Source organism: Haliotis rubra, unplaced genomic scaffold, assembly GCF_003918875.1.
Source record: "Haliotis rubra isolate DU_JTF1 unplaced genomic scaffold, ASM391887v1 Scf402, whole genome shotgun sequence".
NCBI lineage: Eukaryota > Metazoa > Mollusca > Gastropoda > Lepetellida > Haliotidae > Haliotis > Haliotis rubra.
In genome coordinates, this window is record NW_025767083.1 from 351,134 (window position 1) to 373,625 (window position 22,492).

The 22,492-nt window shown below is 41.3% G+C and overlaps 1 protein-coding gene across 1 annotated transcript; it reads right to left on the reverse strand.

The window, feature by feature from the left end:
• Nucleotides 1–508: 508 nt before the first annotated feature.
• LOC124287603 (ubiquitin carboxyl-terminal hydrolase 5-like) lies at nucleotides 509–22,432 on the reverse strand. Its single transcript, XM_046724088.1, has 20 exons — nucleotides 22,306–22,432; nucleotides 21,598–21,723; nucleotides 20,664–20,718; nucleotides 18,646–18,764; nucleotides 16,424–16,530; nucleotides 15,594–15,829; nucleotides 14,327–14,421; nucleotides 13,694–13,887; nucleotides 12,147–12,218; nucleotides 11,759–11,840; nucleotides 9,840–9,962; nucleotides 9,465–9,618; nucleotides 8,899–8,956; nucleotides 8,551–8,673; nucleotides 7,596–7,684; nucleotides 6,461–6,565; nucleotides 5,872–6,015; nucleotides 4,776–4,912; nucleotides 4,220–4,346; nucleotides 509–2,718 (listed from the first exon to the last, which is right to left on the reverse strand). The coding sequence occupies exons 1-20, from the start codon at nucleotides 22,417–22,419 to the stop codon at nucleotides 2,546–2,548; spliced, it is 2,433 nt and encodes an 810-aa protein (XP_046580044.1). The 5' UTR covers nucleotides 22,420–22,432; the 3' UTR covers nucleotides 509–2,545.
• Between the last annotated feature and the right edge of the window lie 60 nt (nucleotides 22,433–22,492).

Here is a 22,492-nt window from a genome sequence, read left to right on the forward strand (position 1 = left end):
GACTTGAAAGTGGAAGTTCAATAATGGTTTACATTACCCTAAGCAGTAATATAGAGAAAACATGTTTCATTAACTTCTGTAACTGCCCATTTCTGGTGTCCCCGCTGTGATATTGCTGGAATATTGCTAAAAGCAGCGTTAAGACATACTCACTCACTCACTGTAACTAAAATTCCCATTAAACTACAAAATCATCTGTTTAAGTTAATAAGGATCAAACTTATGCATGTCCCTTTGAAAATGGCGTAAGGTGTCCAGTAAAATACACTCTTTTCCCAAACAAGCAAGTTGAGGACATTGGATAACAGCCAGTAAAGCATGCAACTGTTTTTACAATACCTAGCATGTTAATGATGAACAAACAGAATCAGCGGTGTCACTGCCTCCGTCACTGACCAACATGGATTACAACATGGCTGATGAAATGTCCACAACATTGACAGAGGGTCAAACTGTGTTGGGTCCATTTTCACATTGTTTTGTTTGTTGCTTAAAGCAACACTCAGCAAGTTTCACAATGAGATCTTACAACTAAGAATATCACAACTTACAAACGAAGTAGTGCAAAGATTGCTCTGTAGCAAGGAGTCGGGGTGACGTTAGTCCACAACAGTGGATACTCTACTTACAGATGACTGGTTGCACAGAGTGAATATTGAAGCTATGTCAGCATTCTTGCACCTATTTCCAGTGAGAGCCATTCAGAAGGTCAAGGACAAGTTCCTGAAATAATTCCCCGTTATTATATTCTCACAGTTGCGAAGTTAAACGAAGCACTTACAGTCAGAAACATGTTGCTTACACCACCCAGAACATCTTCCAAGGGCAAGAGGGTCCACAATCCCACACGAATGCCCAGTTAAAAATAGACTGTGATATGTTTGGTGGGCAATCTTTCCTCTGGGAGATGACCCGGGTATTGCATACTGATTATCAAAAGGCACACATGGAGTCTAGCACTGTTACAATTAACGCCATCTTCAATAACATTTGGACTTACGTGCAATAAGATATTTTGTACAGGTGAAAATGGCAACATATGTGATTCGGTAACTTTATTCCAACAAAGACGTTCTTGTCAGATGCTATACATTTATTGGCCTAGAGGTGGCCAAAATGTCTTGAGTAGCTACAGCTGGGAGAGTAGACAATCTGCCAAATTTTGAACTGACACTGTTGTACTTCCAACATAAACTACACATATAATAGCAACAGTTTTACTGCAGTAGTGCAAATGAATAAAATATAATCACTGTTGGTGCTTAGCAGGTTTAGGGTCCAGTTGCACAAACAATGTCATAACTAGTTTAACAAAGACTTGCAACTGTGTTGGTACAAGTGCCTATAACAAAGACTTGCATTGGGCTTAGGGCTAAAGGTGAGCAGTCACTAGTACAGCTACTGGCAACAGTGTTGTGAGCACAACATCACCACACAGACAATAGCCATCAGAAGCTGCATCTGACTACTAGTACATCGAGCAGGATGGTTCTGTGTTCAGTACACCACTGCAGGCTACAGATCATAGCACATCAGCTGCACAGTTATAGTTATATAGTTATACACAACCTCCTTCAACACTGTTTACTCCAGTGACTTGTTAATTCAATGGGGTGGCCAAGTAATGCTTGACATTATATATAATCTAGATATATATATTGCAAGGTGAACTACACTATTTCTCAATCTTTTTAAACATCAGTCCTTCAGATCGATGTGTAATGTGATAAATGACCTACATCAATGTTGTTTGTTTGTTTGTTTATCTCCACACTCAGCAATATTCCAGCTGTGCGGTGGCTGTGAAGATAATTGAGTCTTCACCAGAAAATCCAGTGATGGACGTTATGAGCATCGACCTACTTCACTGGGATCCGATGACATGCAGGAACTACCAGAACATCAGCCAGCCTGGCCCCAATCCTGTGATTTTGCCTCTTACAAGAAGCAAGGATTGAAGACCAATTCTAACTCAGACCTTCGTTAGGAAGATGAATGCAATCAAGTGAATGATTGAATTAAACGCCACATTTAAGTTATATCATAACATGTCTCTTACTGTTGAAATCCCAAAGTGATGTCTATGACATTTATCCCGCTGGTGAATCCAACAAGGTCAAGTTTGGAGGTGACCAACCATGGATGACAATCAGGCAGATACAGGATCTGAACCCATGATGATCAGTTCCAGGTCCCAAGGACCATGATGTGGGTGTATCTGCACTCCGAACCCACGCATCCTGGCATCCAAGAGTGACACAGGTTAATTATCAGTGAACAGATCATTGACCAAGCAAAGTGTTTGACTGTGAAACAGGTATGTCTAAAACTGTCTCCTCACAAACAAGTTATCTGCTTCTGTGTTGTAAAAGGTATATAGCATTCTGACCGAATGACTTACCAATTGAAGAATGTTATAAAGAACCCACTGAGTATCAGACATTTTGCTGACTCAGTAACATTTTGTGGGTCTTAGATTGTTTAGGCTTGACATTACTCAAGCGTTTGATAGTCAGGATTTATCATGTGGTACTGCCTTGCAGATTCAGCATCTCCGGTACAGGTAGAGGTAGGCCAGGTCTTTAGGGGATGCTCTGACTGGGCCACCTTCTTCGTCGTTAAATATCACCCACTTCCCATCCTTCAGAATATGACATACGTAGTGACCCACGCTGGTAGATGTGCCCATGTGACTGATGAAAGCTACAAGTTGATACTCTGTAAAGAAGGAAACATCAAGAATTATACATTTCTTTGTTGTTTCAGTGGCTCTCAGCAGCTATCAAGTTACATGCCTGTAAGTACAATAATAGCAAGTGTTTGCCACGATATGGCCATGTCCCCCGCCGCTAAAGAATGGAATATCTATATTTACTACTTTTGGTCACATACAAGATGCCTGAAATGACTGGTGTCTGCCTAATCACCAAATGTAGGCTGTTAACATAATTGAAACCATTGGGTGCAATGTTTTATGAGATATCACGTTAACAAAAGTTTGAAAAGCGGTCAAAGTGTCGTGGTGACCTTGAAAGATAAAGTCATCCTCACCCAAATCAACTGGTGTCTGTGTAATCCCCCAAAGTAGGCAGTCACCAAATTTGAAGACATTGGGTACAACAGTCCATGAGATATTGCGTTAACAAGAGTTAAAAGTGTGCAAAGAGTTGACCTTGAAAGTGTCACCCAAATCAAGTGTAATCCCCAATGTAGGCAGTCACCAAATTTGAAGACATTGGGTACAACAGTCCATGAGGTAACAAGAGTTAAAAAAGTGTCGTTGGTGACCTTGAAGATAAGGTCAAGGTCACCCAAATAAACTGGTGTCTGTGTAATCCCCCAATGTAGGCTGTCACCAAATTTGAAGACATTGGATACAACAGTGCATTAGATATCACGTTAACAAAAGTTTGAAAAGTGGTCAAAGTGTCGTGGTGACCTTAAAATATGGTCAAGGTCACCCAAATCGACTGGTGTCTGTGTAATCCCCCAATGTAGGCAGTCACCAAATTTGAAGACATTGGGTACAACAGTCCGTGAGATATCGGGTTAACAAGAGTTAAAAGTGTGCCGAGTGTCATCGTGACCTTGAAAATAAGGTCCAGGTCACCAAAATCGACTGGTGTCTGCATATTTCCCCAATGTAGGCTGTCACCAAATTTGAAGACATTGGGTACAACAGTTCATGAGATATCGTGTTAACAACAATCGGGACTACGTAGTCGCTGAATACATAGTTCCGCGTTGCGGGGAAAAAAAACAACAAACAAGGCAAACCAGAGAAGCTACAATAAGCAAAGATACTAATTGGCACTCTTTTAACAAAATCACAGACCAACCAATCCACTCAATCATCCCATATGCCCAGTCAGAGATAAAATTTTATGCTGCTTTTAGTAATATTCCAGCAATATCACAGCGGGAGACACCAGAAATAGGGTACACACAACGTACTAACATGGGGAATCGAACTGGTCTTCGGTGTGATGAGCAAACGCTATAACCTTCTCTACTGCCCCTCCATGCATGAGGAGACACTTTGACTGATTACATACTACTCACATGGAGTTGAGGACCACCTGATTATGTCATATTAGCATGTCATATTTCAACAAGACTATCTGTCATGGTACAGTATTCCAGCAACAAGAGGAAGCATCCAACAACATCTACTATAGACACTTACTTCCTGGCATCCCACAACATCTACTACAGTTACTTCCTGGCCCGTCACGGAACTTGGGTGTTGCCGGGGCAGCGGCCTGACCTTGATCTGTTTCCATTGGCTGATCCAGCTCGTCTACGTGGCTGAATATCCAATCAGCTGCTCTCTCGATATTGTTGTCCTGAAGAAGAAAGACAGACCTACAGAATCCAAACATCAGTCCTCACATGTGGGGACAAAACAAAGGACGCCTTGGAAGAAAGATATCACCAAGACTTCGTAAATCAGTAAATATTGTAAATGGAAAGCTATTTTAGTGAGTGCTATGTTTCTGAAGGGAAGCTCACTCACTCACTCATGAACCCCCTGTCACCTACACTGTCATGACTACAGCATTGTATATATCTTCCTATGACAGTAACCTTGTGAGAGATACAACTTTCAAGTCAAACTCGCTAAAAGGTACTAATATTTTTAACCAGAAGAGGAGAGTTTTAACTGTAACAATATACACCAGGTCACACACTGTGTGGGTCTCCTATGACAAACATGGGGTGGTGGGACCCAATCGTGCCAGCCCCACGGGGTTAGGGTCCACACGTTTACATACCGTGGCCTTGAGTGCCTTGACCGCCTGGTCCCTGGTGAAGCCCATGGACATAATCATGACCAGTGCCTCCTCTGACGGGGTGAACTGTGCCCCCCCTGATGATGCAGAGTTTGGCAGCACTAGAGGGGTAGCAAAGTCTGGAACACAGGAACAATAGTCTTGGTAGAAAATACTTGCTGGAATAATCTTCATGCATGGATTATTTTTGGATTTTACCTGAATTGGGCCCCAGAGCCATGTGGTTATATCTGAGCAGGACTCAGGACTCTCCAGTGCATCCCAGAGCATCCCAGCCCTGGCATCCATCCCAGCCCTGGCTGTGGTGCCACAATGGGCTACCAACCAGTGTTGTCAGGGAAGACACTGGGAGAGAGCACCCTCTTATTGGTTGGGTTTTGGGAGGGGCTTCCCCAAAGAAATTTGGAATTTGTTAAATGAAATAGTGACATCTGAGGCTGTGAATATATATTCATTCTTTATCTGCAGTTTTTGTGGCTTTACGGCAAAGCTCACTCTGGTAACTCATTCTGTCTTCCTGTCCTGGTAACTAGCCCTGTGTGACAATACCACAAACTAGTCTTCTATGTGTTCTACATCCTCGATAATCTCCAGGGTATACGTTACGATAACTCTCCACTATACCCTGGATGCATCCACGGCTTGGGGCGATGATTTTTTTACCTCCCTTGGCTGGCTCCACATTCTCACAGTAGCCAATCAGCTAAGCCGCCATTACAACCGAGCTTGCCAGTGTCAACAAAGATAGCGGTCGCAGTCGCCAAGGTTTGTTCGCAGTGCCACTCAGATATTTGGGGAAATAACAAAGACAAATTCACAGATCTGAAACTTCAAAAAATATATGACTGAACTCCTTCTACCTCTTTCAGAGTACCTCTGCATCAATTTAAATGGTTAGATAATTTAAGAAGCGAAAGTGAGTTGTGATTGCTACGCTCAACTTCCCAGCGTAGGCACCTGATTGGATAAAAAGCCAGCCAAGGGAGGTAATAAAATCATCGCCCCAAGCCGTGGATGCATCGAGATTATCGAGGATGTGTTCTATGTCTGACTGTCCTTGTAAGCAGCAAGTGCCTACCTGCATCTCCCATGTGTTCCATCACCCAGTTCATTGCTGCCTCCACCCCAGTGTTGTTGGTGTGATACACAGCCTTCCGACATCCATTGGGGTCAAAACCCATCTCCATCAGCTGGTTCACTGTGGTCTGGTCTATCTCTATTGCTGGAAGGAAGGAAAAAGGGACTGAGATGTGGACAGAGGAATATAAGGATTGATGGAGGAAAGAACAAACAAGGTGCATTACTGGGTCTCTGATTTTTACAAATAGCTTGGCTTAGGGCAGAATGAGTGAATGAGTTTAGTTTTATGCCGCTTTTAGAAATATTCCAGCGATATCATGGCAGGGGACACCAGAAATGGGCTTCACACATTGTACCCATGTGGGGAATTGAACCCGGTCTTTGGCGTGACGAGGGAGCTTTAACCACTAGGCTACCCCACCGCCCCAGGTCGGAATGACCTACCTACCAGTTTACCATCCTAACAATGGTTTCCTTCTTTATTGCTTGATGACACACACCACATTCAACTAGTCATGATCATGTGAATTACTTGGCAGGAACGTATACACATGCAGTGACCGTTATGCTCTTAATAAAATATTTACCTGGCTGTTGTGCTTGATCCTGAGGTAACTCTTCTTCTCCTGCCTTAAGACCTTCACCTCTCAAAGCAGAAATGTCAAGGTCGTCAGGCATACCCAAAGAAACATCTGTTGAGACAAAGAAGGGTATGCAACTATCAACAACAGTCACTCAAAACGTCACCTTTTACTGCTTAATGGTCTGTGGGTATTTTTTCACTTCAGTCAGCAAGTTTCTACTTGAAATCATAAATCTGATTAAATCTGAGTTTAGTTTTACGCTGCTTTTTGTCAATATTCCAGCAATATCACAGCAGGGGACACCAGAAATGGGCTTCACACAATTTTTCCCGTGTGGGGGAATCGCACCCACATTTTTGGTGTGATGAGCGAATGGTTTAACCACTAGGCTACCTCACTGGCCCTGATAAATATGATGTTGGCCTAGGAGTAACTACTTTTATGCTCCATACAACCATGATGCCTTCTTTCTGAATGACAAACTGAGTAAAGTTGCCAATGTGATCAGATGTGATCAGATGTACCAAATAAAGACACAGCCCAGCACATAAAAAGTGTAATAGAAGACTAACAGACCACTCATGCTGTTTTAGCATTTCACCTGATATTGTATCACGTATGGGGGCACCAGAAATAGGCTTCACACATCTCATGGGAATCGAACTGATAAGTTAACCATACTACATTTCTAGAAGACTAACAGACCACGTGTTGTTATAGCAAGAAGTGTAGTCTCACATTGGATAAGTTATACACATTTCTGAAAAACTTATGAAGAGTGAGTTTGGTCTTACGCCGCCTTTAGCAATATTCCAGCAATATCACGGTGAGGGACATGAGAAATGGACTTCACAATCGAACCTGGGCCTTCGGCGTGACAAGCGAATGCTTTAACCTCTAGGCTACCCCATCACTTCACTTATGAAGAGAGCTTCAATGATATCAGGACAATTTACACAAAAACTTAACCAATATCATAATGTAACATAAACGCTCCTGACTAGACATTACATATTTATAGAAACTAACTACTCCTAACATTTGACACGTATGATATGGAAACAAATGGAGCTGACAAACAGTATTTCATCAGACTTGGATCCCCTTGAAGCCCTATCAAGGCAATACAAGATCATACCTAGCTTTTTGGGGACCCAATCTTGACCTATGGTAAACTTCTTCATCTGTACAAATAAATAATCTGGGAATGTCCGGAACCGAGTTGTCCTGAAACAAGCAAACAGATCATGACACTCTAATCTTCTTGGCATGAGTGAGTAACATTAAGACTTCCATCAGCCATGTGTAAGATACGTGCAGCGATATTCTATATGAATGTGTGGTTCTACAAAGATAAACAATAGATATAAGCTGACTGTATCCTCCATGTTGAGGTAGTGTCCTTCCATGACAGAGTACCGGCTGCCACACCATCACCTGCTCAACACTCCAACCTCTGACAGATGTACTAGTGCTCCAGGATATGTAGTTTATGGTTCCAAAGGTCAACAAAGACACCCTCTTATCACATGTTGCATGAAATAGTGAGAAATAGGTGAGGTGAGGTGAAATTGGGTTTTACGTCGTGCTTGAGAATATTTCGCTCATATGACGACGTGCATGCGTGTGTATGTGTATGTGCGGCTGCTTGTACTAGCCCAGACTGAAGCTGGTTTATAGTGCTAGCCCACTGAGATACCATGCCGCAGTGAAGCATGAATACCCTACTCAGACACATTATACTGACTCCGAGCCGACCAGTCCTTGTTGTACCCATTAATGCCGAGAGCCAGGCAGAGACCAACAAGTACCATGTTTTAACGTCTTTTGATATGACGCGGTCGGGGATCGAAACCCGCGACCTTCCGCTCTCCGGGCGGACGCTCTAACCACTACATCATGGAGGCGGTACAGTGAGAAATAAATACAAGCAATAAAATCTACTGATTTGAACAAAAGATGGGGTCATCATATGTTTGTATTTGGCAGACAGCAGTCCACCAGGATATTCCCGGGAAAAGCTTAGCACTGGGGAGTACATGCAAGTTATGTATGTTTATCACAGTTTTGCTTGAATATCTTCCCACACTTACTTGTGAGCTTGAGTTTTTGCCTTCAAGGCAGAGCTGTAGAAATCATCAATGACTTCAACAGATGAGAATGCTTCCAGACAAGCAGACAGTGAGATGCGTGGCCGGACTATTGACTTGGGGTCTCTGAAACATTGCAAACCTGGCAGTAATAATACACTTCTGCAAGAGATTCTCAAAATTAGATAAGTTGTTCTCATAAATTGTATGTTAATGTCAACACACTGTTTCAAAACGTCAAGGTTTCACAATGCAAGTTTCCTTTATATTAAACATGCAGGCTGTTTGTTGAATATCCATATCAAGACTCACTCAAGACAGGATGGAATCACATACAGGAGCTGTACTTACATTGTTTCCTTTTTCTCTTCTAATTCCTTCTTCCGGGCTTCATAAGCTGCCACTTCCTCTGTGAATGTAAATACAAGCTTGATTGAAATAGAGTCTCACACTATTACCTAACAGTGAAATATTGTATGGACATTACATAATGTTATAGAGAAATATCAACAAAAACTGGAGTGAATTGAACAACATGTTTGACTGTGAAAGGTCAGCAAGGCAAGCAGAGTTCAGATGCAAATGGACAAGAGCGAGTGTAGTTTTACGACGCACTCAGCAATATTCCAGCTATATGGCGGCGGTCTGTAAATATTCGAGTCTGGACCAGACAATCCAGTGATCAACAGCATGAGCATCGATCTGCGCAATTGGGAACCGATGACATGTTGACCAACCAAGTCAGCGAGCCTGACCACCCAATCCCGTTAGTCGCCTCTTACGACAAGCATGGGTTACTGAAGGTTCATTCTAACCTGGACCTTCACGGGTCGCAAATGGACAAGAGTGAGGAACATGTAGAGGAGTGAGGAATGAGCAGTTGAGGTGTGAGAGGGATGTGTACCTAGTGATCATACCTATATTGGTGGCTGCCTCCATCGGCACCGGTAAAGCCAGACAGTAATCCTCTCTCGTTGTGTACTTGACCTTCCCTGACCCACAACACTTGACCTTGTCCTCAATCTCAAACCGGAAACAGTCAGACGGATTGACATGCCCCCGACTGTTACGCTGCAATAAGAATGGACTCCAGTTAGTCTGTTGGTATGTTGTGAAGTTCAAGAATAGACATACATGGTGACCACAAAGTAGCCTCTACTACAGGAAACATCCAGGTATGAAGATGGACACTGCAGTTGTTGACCTCTATTTCTCCAGGGTTCACATTGCATAAACCTGCAGTAACCCCTGGATCCATTCTCACAGTACTTGCCAGATCCCCCAGTACTGACCTCTATGAGTGTGAGGATATGAAGGAAGAACTCCTGTGCATCTTGTTGCCTCTTGGTGGAGAACTCCGGATGTCCTCGTCCAACCAACGTCTTAAACATCTGCTGCCGAATACCTGTTGGTGGCTGGAGAAGAAACAGAGATATCAATTTAACTATAAACCCTAAGAAGACATATTATTATAAGTTATCACATCGTGTCGAGGGAAATACGGGGTTTTATCAGTCCCGAGTAAGGTTGTTTTCCCTTGACACGATGTGATAACGCATTTATCTAGCCGAATGTTTTTACTAAACAACGTTTTGCTTCAATTTCATTCTCAGTTGTTGTGGCAAAACGTTTCCTTGCTGCCATGTTGAAAACAGCTGATCGATTGACCTCAATGCAGCGCACGTTACTAAAGGCTTGGCGATGCACGCTTTTCTCACTTCGCGTGGTCACCGAGGCGTGGCGGATAATATGACTTTTGTACTCCCTGCTCGCGGATCATGACAGGTGTACATGGTATTTTATCAGAGTCACGTGAACCAATCAAAACTCGACATTATTACATGAGGCTGGATAAAAATATTTAATCTATCACTATTGGAAAATTAAACTATGTCTACCAAGGTGAATGATTATGATTTGATGGTGCTTCCCGTAACACACATACTGCACCTCAGGCCAGGGCATCTGAGAAGGTGATACTGACAAGACAAAACAGTAACATCCCAGATTCATTCTTACCTCCGAGAACAAGAACAGATGATGACGGGGTGAGGTGTTGACATGGAATGGGATATAATGAATAACTGCACTTCTATAGTGATGTGCATGTATGTGTGTCATTGTCTGTGGTCGCTTGTACTTGTCAGGACTATTGACTTATTTTTGTGACAGCCCACTGAGCCATGTAAAATGATGGAACAGATACTCCATTGAGACACAGTAAACTGATTCAGAGTCAACCAATCTCTGTTTATCCATCCAGGGTAACAACAAGTACCATGACTGAAAGTCTTTTGATATGAGTGAGTGAGTGAGTTTGGTTTTACGCCGCTTTTAGCAATATTCCAGCAATGTCATGGTGGGGGACTCCAGAAATGGGCTTCACACATTGTACCCATTTAGGGAATTGAACCTGGGTCTATGGACTGACAAGTGAGCGCTGTAACTACTAAGCTACCCCACCGCCCCTTTTGATATGACCGCCTCCATGGTGTAGTGGTTAGAGCGTCCGCCCGGAGAGCGGAAGGTCGCGGGTTCGATCACCGACCACGTCATACCAAAAGACGTTAAACTATGGTATTTGTTGGTCCCTGCCTGGCGTTCGGCAGTAACGGGTACAACATGGACTGGTCGGCTCAGAGTCAGTATAATGTGTCTGAGTGGGGTATTCATGCTTAACTGTGGCAAGGTATCTCAGTGGGCTAGCACTATAAAACCAGCTTAAGTCTGGGCTAGTACAAGCAGCCGCACATACACATACACATGCATGCACGTCGTCATATGAGCGAAATATTCTCAAGCAAGACGTTAAACCAAATTTCACCTCACCTCACCCTTTTGATATGAAGCAGCCTTCCACACACCTGGCAGACACTCATTCCAATACACCAAGCAGACAGTCAAGTACATTATAATGTAGCTTCATCCAGTGTGACTGGATGGTTGGTTGGTTGGTTGTTTAACACCGCACTCAACAATATTCCATCTATAATGGCAGCGGTTTGTAAATTATCAACTCTGGACCAGACAATCCAGTGATCAACAGCATGAGCAACTGGGATACCATGACATGTGTCAACCAAGTCAGCGAGCCTGACCAACAGATCCAATTAGCTGCCTCTTACGACAAGCATGGGTTGCTGAAGACCAATTCTAACCCTGATCTTCATGGTTCCCAATGAGACGGGAATGGTATTAAGTGTCTACTTACTGGGACTAGCTGTGTATCGGACTCCCCTTCTACTGGGGGCTTGGAGTAGTCCCCAGACATCAGACCATGAGATAACTTAGCCCTGCAAGTAGAGAATGTAGTGGAAGTGATGAACAAACTTCAGGCACTGAACACATACATCAATGATCCACAACTACTTACTTCCAGATGGTAATTTTAGAACAAAAGATATACTCGTCGATCAGAAATTGATATAAAAAGTCCTCGCAACAGTAATTTACCAAATTACCTTATACAGATAGATAATCCAGTACCTTCTGACCAAAGGTATTCTTTGATTGCTACATTTCCATGTACCTCTACAATGATCAGGACATGAGGCTGTTCCTAAGACCTTGTACCTCATTAATAAATCAATTGTACTTACATTTGAGCATTAAAGTCTCCAGCAGGAATGGATGGTGCAGACTGGAATATTTCCTCCTCTTTTGCATAATATCTGAAACAGAGTGTCAAAGTTTGTTTGGCAATGAATATTTCTCTTCTGTTGGGGAACATGAATAATTCTGACAATGTGAGATCCAGCTAATATCAAACCACATGAAGCTTGATAAGTCACTCATCCATGTCACTCCATATCAGATCTGTGAAGGGGAGACAACCCTGAATAAATTAGTCCCTTCATTCATTAGTCTTCAGAGTTTGTAGTTTAAACACGCTGAACCAAGCGATAATGATTACTTTGTTTACATTTTCTGTCCGTTTTATAAATTCTGATGCAAAATTTGAGCATCAACAAGTGTTTGCCACTGATATGGCAATGTCCCCTGCTGCTAAAGAATGGAATATCTGTATTTACTACTTTTTATTTTTTGGTCACATACAAGATGCCTGAAATGACTGGTGTCTGCATAATCACCCAATGTAGGCTGTCAACATAATTGAAAACATTGGGTGCAATGTTTTATGAGATATCGCGTTTATATAAGTTTGAAAAGCGGTCGTGATGACCTTGAAGATAAGGTCAAGGTCACTCAAATAAACTGGTGTCTGCATAATCCCCCAATGTAGGCTGTCACCAAATTCGAAGACATTGGGTACAACAGTTCATGAGATATCGCGTTAACAAGAATCGGGATGTACGTACAGACGTACAGATGTACGCGTCACTGAATACATAGTTCCTTGTTATGCGTTAGGCGGGGGACAACAAGAAATGGTTTAGAAATTGGCCCCTGAAATGCCACCGACTTTCAAAGGATATTTCTGTTGTCTGCAGCACTATTTCCAGCTCCAGATCAGCATGAACTTTGAGGGCTGGCAATGTGTGTGTGGCATCAGAAGAGAGAGAGTCTGGAGGCTAAGGGGTCAGTATTGAAGAAGTAATACAATCTCATCAAAATCAAATCTTTGACACTGATTTGACACCATTCAGCATTAAGAACTGCAGACACCTCCACAGGAGTTGAGGTCAGGTAAACTATGAGCAAATTTTGACCATCCAATCTAAATGAAGGATGGTTGAGTTCTTGAGCTTTCTAAAACAGTTCCCACTTTATTAATTTCAAATTGGGAATCAACCGTAACAATTTACTGCACAGTTCCATATGGCCTGACCTGTGTACACATCTGGTGATTCTAGCCTGGAACTGTCCCCAGTTACCTACCAGAGAAGCTAGACTGGATGGTCTGACACAAAACTTGTTGATCCTGTGGCGTTAAACAACAACCAACCAGCCTGATACCAAGGAACATTGCTCACACTGTCAGTAAAAGCTTTGGATTACAGACATAATACTGTTGACTTTGGCATTAAAGTACAAACAGAACCTTGACAGACAACAGAAAACAAATGAAATAAATTCATATCACAAACAATGTCTACAGTTCCACCACCTTCAACCTCTCCTGCATCATATGCCTTCATTAATGTAACAAACTGATGATGCAAACATCCATGCTGTGAAGACTCACCTTTGCTGGAAGTCAGGAATCGTCATCATCACCTGCATAACAGAGTTCATATAACAACTGTTGCCAAGGTTACGCATCCCAGTATATCCCGAGCCGTACATCGGTGTCAGTTTGCTCCCTGCCTCCTGGATGACGTCCCACTCGCCAATCTTCTGATTCAGATCAATCTCAAGCTCCAACATCGTCTTCTCGGTCTGTAAGCATGGTAACACACCTTTACTAGTGATTAGTGATAAGTAGCATGTAAAGAAAGAAGGGAGGTAACTCTCTTGGTGAAAAGCCCCACATATTTTAGGGCCGTGGGGTAGAGTAGTGGTTTAACTGTCAGCTCATCATGTTGAAGGCCCGGGTTCAATTCTCCACAAGGATACAATGTGTGAAGTCCATTTCCTGTGTTACCCACCAATACTCACATTCACTCAGGACCACAATGATATTAATACCTGATTGTAAAGGGACACTTAGCATGCTGAGGGTAGGTAAATTTTAGTTCCATCTGTTCATTGGAGATGACATTTTACCCTTCAGCGTCATGCTGTCCTACCTTCTGCAGCCGCCATATAGCTGTAATAGTGTGGTGTTAAACAACCAACCAACCAACCAACCAACCAACCAACCAACCAACCAACCTACCTTCTGCATGGCTGCGATATTGATGCCGAAGTGTGCCAGGTGCTTTGTCAGATGTGGATCCAGCACCATGTCATCCTCGTCATACGAGTACACGTCTAGGAGAAATTCAGGAATTGACATTAATGAGATCAAGTAACAGCTATGTAGGTGTGACCATGTCATCCTCGTCATACGAGTACACGTCTAGGAGAAATTCAGGAATTGACATTAATGAGATCAAGTAACAGCTATGTAGGTGTGACCATGTCATCCTCATCATACCAGTACACGTCTAGGAGAAATTCAGGAATTGACATTAATGAGATCAAGTAACAGCTATGTAGGGGTGACCATGTCATCCTAGTCATACGAGTACACGTCTAGGAGGAATTCAGGAATTGACAATAATGAGATCAAGTAACAGCTATGTAGGGGTGACCATGTCATCCTAGTCATACGAGTACACGTCTAGGAGGAATTCAGAAATTGACAATAATGAGATCAAGTAACAGCTATGTACGGGTGATCATGTCATCCTAGTCATACGAGTACACGTCTAGGAGGAATTCAGGAATTGACATTAATGAGATCAAGTAACAGCTATGTAGGTGTGACCATGTCATCCTCATCATATGCGTACACATCTACGAAGAACAACTGACTTGACATCAGAGGGAGGAAGTAGCTATACAGCTCTGTATGTTACTAACACGGAAAGGACAATAATCTGAGAGACTTAGGAAGCCAAACCAACATTGGATATGGGCAGGAAAGGATTACAACTCTGCACAGTCAATCATAAATAATGATGTGAATTGACCTAAAGTTTGACAATAATTTTGAAAATATAAAGAATGTTCACTTGTCAAGGGCAAGAAATGTGACAAAATTTACTAGTTAAACATGTTCATAGCCACTTATTCAGAATATGATGGTGATGTTCTGAAATGTTCTCCTCGTAAAGCATTCATAACATTACGACGTATCATCAATCTATACTATATCATTGGCTTACAAATGACACAGTGCTACAAATGCTTTGTGGATAGAGCCCTTGGAAGCTATTCTACATGTTCTAATCACATGTGGTTGATTCTTAAAGTATACATGTAACACAATGAATGTAAATGATACAGAACAGTGCTGTTCACATGAAAAGCATATGATAAAATACAGGCAAAACTTAACCCTGTCTGACTCTCTTCACACCTGGGCATAGGCTTGTTATTGTGATGAACTGCTCATAAAGACCATTTACTCCTATTTATTCACTGTTGAAGAGACGCACCTGCTCCATCAGGGGTAATGGTGCCCAGTTTGACAGCAAGGGGATACTTGCACTCTGCGAAGTGGTCCACAGCGTGGTTGTTGCCGCCACTGCCGTCAAAGAATTTGCGTCCACAGAGTATGGATCCGTCTGTGAGGTTGAGCCAGAGGTTGGTGGTAAGGTCACATCTCTCACACTTCCAGCCACTAGGTGGAATCTTGCGGCCATTGTCCAGTTGGAGCAGGTTATCTGCATGTCTGGACAACAAGACAGCAGAATGAGGAACAGCGCCTACACATGATCAACTGTTCACCTTAGTTTCTAAGGTAAGTGTTGTTCATCAGTGTCACTTCAGCCATACAGCATTGTGTTCAGGGCTATACTGTATACAACAGAGTTCTAAAGCAGTTTCTCTTTTAAGATCCAGTAAGTAATGAAATGCAAGTCAGTTAATGTAAAAAACTTACACATTACCTAGAGTGTATTGACAACATCAGTAAGATAATGGGGGGCATGTATTGTTTCACACTGTGGCATCTTTCCATGAACATAATGGGATACTGCCGTGATTAATCCCTGAACTGTGTTGAACATCATGTACATCATTTGCTACTGCGAGGGACAGTAGAACAGCAAGCTTGACTTAAGGCATCTTCTCCTGTCATCAAATTATACAATGGTTTGTATGGTAGCCTAGTGGCTCAAGCATCTGCTGGTATACCAAAGAGCTGGGTTCAGTTCCCAACATGGGTAAAATGTATAAAGCCCATATCTGGTGTACCTGCCATGATATAACTGGAATATTTTTAAAGTAGCAGAAGCCCAGCTCACTCACTGACTTCCGATCTCACCTGGATTTCTGTCGGATCTCCCCGTCCCAGGTTCCTGCCATGGCTGCTGCTTCCTCAACCTTCCATGCATCCTCGGCCATCAGGATGGTTGCCACGGAGATCTGGACCTGCAGCAAACGGTATTTGTGGTTTGAATCAACAGAAAGGGTTCTGACAGTGTATAACCTCCACACTTCTCCAAAACTCTGGATTCTACCAGAGTTTGGTCCTGTGTTCTATTTGAATAACACATTGTTAAAAATAGTCACTCGCACAAACACGAGATATTCTGTGGGAAGCTACATTAAGTGACACTGAGATACGCCCCTTTTTTAAATGAAACTACAATAGCTATAGAGGTACACTGCTCCGTGGTATTACACATAACTGACGGACTGAGTTTGGTTTTACGCCGCTTTTAGCAATGTTCCAGCAACATCACGGCAGGGGACACCAGAAATGGGCTTCACACATTGTACCCATGTGGGGATTTGAACCCGGGTCTTCGGCTTGACGAGCCAACGCTTTAACCACTAGGCTACTAGTGCTCAGACAGTGACAGTGTTGGCCAATGTGTTTAGGTCATTATACATAAAGGAATGGAGACAATCAATAGTTGGGGGTAGGATTGAGATTTCTGAAATCGTAAACAGAATTTTTGAATGAACAATGGTCGATTTCCCTAATAAGAACAACTAAAACAGACAGATATGTAAATCAGTGAAGAATGGGCTCATTACATAAACAAGGTACTGGTCAGCACCTTTTAAGGTGATCCCACTACATGTAGTACATCCAGATGTAATACCCCATGATACCTTCAAACAGCCAATCATTTAGGGCAGTTCCACATGACACTTGACAGTGTTATTGTGTTTACATCAGTTCCACATGACAGTGTTATACAATGTGTTTAGGTCAGTTCCACATGACAGTGTCATACAATGTGTTTAGGTCAGTGCTACATGACAGTGTTATACAGTGTGTTTAGGTCAGTTCTACATGACTGTTATTGTGTTTACATCAGTTCCACATGACAGTGTTATACAATGTGTTTAGGTCAGTTCCACATGACAGTGTCATACAATGTGTTTAGGTCAGTGCTACATGACAGTGTTATACAATGTGTTTAGGTCAGTTCCACATGACAGTGTTATACAATGTGTTTAGGTCAGTTCTACATGACAGTGTTATACAGTGTGTTTAGGTCAGTTCTACATGACAGTGTCATACAATGTGTTTAGGTCAGTTCTACATGACAGTGTCATACAATGTGTTTAGGTCATTTCTACATGACAGTGTCATACAATGTGTTTAGGTCAGTTCTACATGACAGTGTTATACAATGTGTTTAGGTCAGTTCCACATGACAGTGTTATACAATGTGTTTAGGTCAGTTCTACATGACAGTTTCATACAATGTGTTTAGGTCAGTTCTACATGACAGTGTTATACAATGTGTTTAGGTCAGTTCTACATGACAGTGTTATACAATGTGTTTAGGTCAGTTCTACATGACAGTGTTATACAATGTGTTTAGGTCAGTTCTACATGACAGTGTCATACAATGTGTTTAGGTCAGTTCCACATGACAGTGTCATACAATGTGTGGGCCATGTCCATTATGGGAGGATGTTTCTGGAAATCTGATATTGTCTTTGCCAACCAATATCTTAGACATTTTGCTTCAGAAGATAATGTTTGTATTTATTAATATTAATTTAACTGATAGTACCTTAAAGAAGATAATTCTCACCAAAAATAACATAGACTTGTGTCCCATAACCAATGACTGAGAATCCAAGACCCCATTTTACTATGTAATTCAGAGCATGAGTGATGCAATTCAGTCAAGGTCATGACCTATTCTTAACATACAGATTTTCTTAAACAACCAAGAATTTATTCTATGCAAGTCTTACAAATCCACGAAATCTTTAAGAATTACTTCTACTGTTCCAAAAAGAAGGTGGTACCCCTTTCCATCCATGATTAAGCTTCCTAGGGGTTTATATGAACAGTACATGAATTTAAAATTAGGATGCTGCCTACCTTCAAGCAAATAGCATGAGTCGGGATAAGTGACATCACAGTTTCAGATACAGTTGCTTGTTCACAAACAGTAACTAACAATTCATCTGCCTGCACAATAAAATCTGAATCCTATTATTGTAATTTCAAAATACTCTAACAGTTTCCTTTCCTTCCTGACATTTAAACATACACATGTTTACGTGACTTACAGCGTCGGGGAGATCTGGGTTTGGCACTGCTATCTCCAGGTAGTCAGGCATGACCACGATGGAGGTTGTCTCCTCAAACCGGAACTTCTTCTCATCCACCTGGAACCCTCCCTCCACTCCTGGAGGCAAAACATCAGTAACCATCTTATATATACTAACAGAAACAGTTACCTGTACTTCATACAAAGGTAAATAACAAACAAATGTATTCTGAAATGAAAATGCATCTTTCAATACATATTCACGAAAACATTCCCTTAACTTTCAGGATGAAATTCAAAATTGGCATGTACATGGTGGTCAGTTTCAATTTTAACATTAACAATGTAAGTTCTTATACACTATTAGTTACACAGTGTTTTGAAAGGGTATACGGGATTGTAAGACCCTTGTAAATTCCATAGCCTCAGGAAACACAGAATTTCAAGGTCCCGTACACCCTTTCAAAACACATTGGGACGAATTTATTACCCTTAAAGATCTTCTTATTTAGCTTATCTTTAAACAACAACATTCAATCCTTGGCAGAATTAGACGCAGAACATTTCGCCATGATTTCGCCTGAATGGGCATAAAGGGAGATAAGGGCATAAGGGAGAAATTCGGTTTCCGGAACCGGACGGTAAGTAGCTGTAACCAATCAGTAAAATAAACAGTAAATTGCTTCACAGTCCGGATGCTGTAAGTCGTGTTCACGAACCATAACAAGACCCCCCGGCGATGTTTACTTAACTGGCCATAAACAATAAAAACTCGGTGTCATGGAGTTGACAAGATGAACTCTTGTTAACTTTTGAGAAATGTCTATTAAGGGTTCTTGTTTTAATTAGACATTAAAAGCTCCCGACTGAAGATGCTGTACATTTACACTTTGATTGACACCACAATACAAAGGCGTGGATGACAAGTGAGCTGTTTTGTGATTGGTTAATGAACTTTGACAGACAGATGCAGTCACGTGGACTTAAAGTGATTTTGCTTCTCGACAACGCTGCAAGTCACAAGTGTGCTTCGCTAACTTTGCGAAATGTGACCAAATACCACATCTCATATTCAACCGATGGATGCAGGAATAATTCGGACATTCAAGGCATACTACAATAGATCGCTTGTTAGACATTACCTCACCTGTGCTGAGGAAGGACGTGATCAGACAAATCGGATCAACATGCGGATGCCACTCGGTAAAATTATTGATGTGATGAATTCAATGAGGAAGGTTAAACGAACACAAACAACAATGAAAGACTTTTTGCTATGACTATAGATTATTGTTGTACTTGCTATTCATCGTTTTATAAGCTTTACATTAAATGCTTATTTGTTTTATCCAGATTCGTGTCGTTTTTGTAATAGTAAGGGAAGCAACTCTTGCTTGAACTTTGGTCTTGATTCAGTAGTCCGGACTATTCACAATCCGGACGAATTTGCTGAGAAACGCAACCGTCCGGATTAACGAGGCTTCACTGTAAATATCTATTAGGGTGTGTTGCTCAGTCACCAGTTACCAGTTATGGTGTTTTATCAGTTAAATTCTTGTGATGAACACTGATCAGATGAATTACCATATATTACAGGTTAGGTTAAGGTTAGGGTTAGGCTAATATGCATAATGTGGCAACTGATCGGGCCAAATATCAAACATATTAAATACATGTCACTTTATCAATGTCATTACAAAACCAAGATGCATCACCAAAACACCTGCAATCACAAAATTTGGAATAAAAAACAATATGGAGTTTTGAGAAAAATTTACTTACATAGATCATAAACCTTTACCAATGGTATTTATTGAAAAATTGACTTACATAAATCATAAACCTTTACCAATGGTATTTATCAGACAAGAATGATTATATTTTTCAGGAATTGATGTTGTTTCATGTCACTTGGGTCAAAAATGCCCGATATGTGAATTTGAATGGGGAGTATCTGCTATGTCCATCACTGTTTGTTTTAGAGAAAAGGGCACTCTGGACAAAACAGTGACAGTAAAAGGTTCCTGCAACTATTACCTATTGCAAGTTTTGTTGGTTTCACTTGAGGCTCTGTCTCCTCTGCCTGCGGAATCTGCAAAGGACAGAGTAACTTTGAACATTCTGTAGAAACAGCACTAGACACCAGCACAAGTATCATACCAACAGTCAATAAACAATTCTTAACAATACAAAATGGTCATGGAATTCGCAGGACTTGTGGACATTACTAAATTAATATGGTTTACCCCATATACATTATTATTAATAAATCATAACAAAGAGTAGTAACTGGGCACAAAGATACAAAAGTTAGGTTGACAGCAGTGTATGAAATAAGCCAAAAACCCAGGCAGACATCAGGGCTGGTAACTCAGACCAGACACAGATGTATGGAATTTTGCACCAGAACATCGGGCTGGCTAGCTGTAAGTTTAGACCGTCCGTCAGAAATCTAGCATGTCTTGGGCGGTCGGACGGGCCTTATTTCATACACTGTTGACAGACTATATAATAAGTCTGTCTGACTGTCTGATCCTATAGGTCTTCTCTTTCAACATAGGTTGGTGAGGAAATATCATTATGATCATAACGAAGAATCACCACTTGGTGATGTTATTAAGGAATGTTAAAAGCGCAATGCGCAGGACATTGGGCGCAAGTCAATCTTGAATGTGTTGAAGTATTTTCACTGGAGTGTTAATTCATGCATACTCAATCATTGGATTCATTCAGACAGTTATACAGTTAACGTATTATATTTTCATGAATATTCTACAGACAAATTTGATCACAATGGCCAGGGCAACAGGTATGGCTTTACTAGGACCTGGGCATTATGCATGATATACATGTTAAGTTACCATGATGGATGGAGATATATGGTACTGAAGGGCTAAATTTCACATTGATTGAGATCTAGGCCCAGCTCCTTTCTGCTGTAACCGTCAAGTACAAACAAACTGATACATACTTCAATGCGAATTCTCTTGATCCTGAGAAACACAGCATTTCCTGTCTTGTTGTAGTGTCTCATCAGATGTTTCTTTCCCACACCAAGGAATGTGTTCATACACACGTACAGCCCATCTTCACTCTCCTGATGAAGTAATTAAAAATATGCCAGTGAACTAAATCTTTACTACTGCACTCTTCTATAGTTGATTAATAAGCACATGTCAGTATGAAAAAACCCAAATTACAACATTTTCAGATTTTCACTCAAATAGTTCAACCTAAAAGAAACTAAGGGGCCTTTATTCCACCCTAGTCGTCAAGACATATTCAGTAAAAGTTCTATTTCAGGCTTTCCATACACTTTTGAAATCGGTTAATTTTCGGCAACTGTTATTCATTCAGGTGATGATACAGAACATGCTACATATCCTTATCAATATAAAACAAACATAAACAATCAATTTAACAAAGAAAACGTCGGCTGGCAAGTTCTATTTTGTGAAATTGTAAAATACATATCTTTATCAAGATATTGCTTTATGAACATGTAAATGCTAAAGAACATATAAGCCAACAGAGTAACTTTCATTCTGACTTCAATGAACATTATTTATTTCATTTTCAGTTTTGATCTTGTTTTAGCCCAGGTGCCCAGTTGGATTTGAAGTTTAACAGTCACTGCTCGAGAAATTACAAAATGGAAAGTCACCGAATTGATACATACAGGATTATCAAAAGAATATGCACATTCATCTTTGTAGACCTTCTCGCCGCCAGCGGGTGATCTTATCTTAGACAAATGTTGTTTTAGTTGCTCCATAGCCATTTCACTTGTCATGCTTTGACTAGATAACCGGATGTTATCCCCCTTGGTACCGGTTTCTTATAAACCAATCAAAGATCGTGTCCTT

Excerpts from the sequence above, each read along its gene's own strand:
- LOC124287603 (XM_046724088.1), bottom strand. The coding sequence starts at position 22,419 with ATGACAAGTGAAATGGCTATGGAGCAACTAAAACAACATTTGTCTAAG. Across the intron at positions 11,841-12,146 it reads GGAGACTTTAATGCTCAAAT|GGCTAAGTTATCTCATGGTC; the intron begins GTAAGTACAATT and ends CTCTACTTGCAG. Across the intron at positions 4,347-4,775 it reads TCAAGGCACTCAAGGCCACG|GACAACAATATCGAGAGAGC; the intron begins GTATGTAAACGT and ends TTTCTTCTTCAG.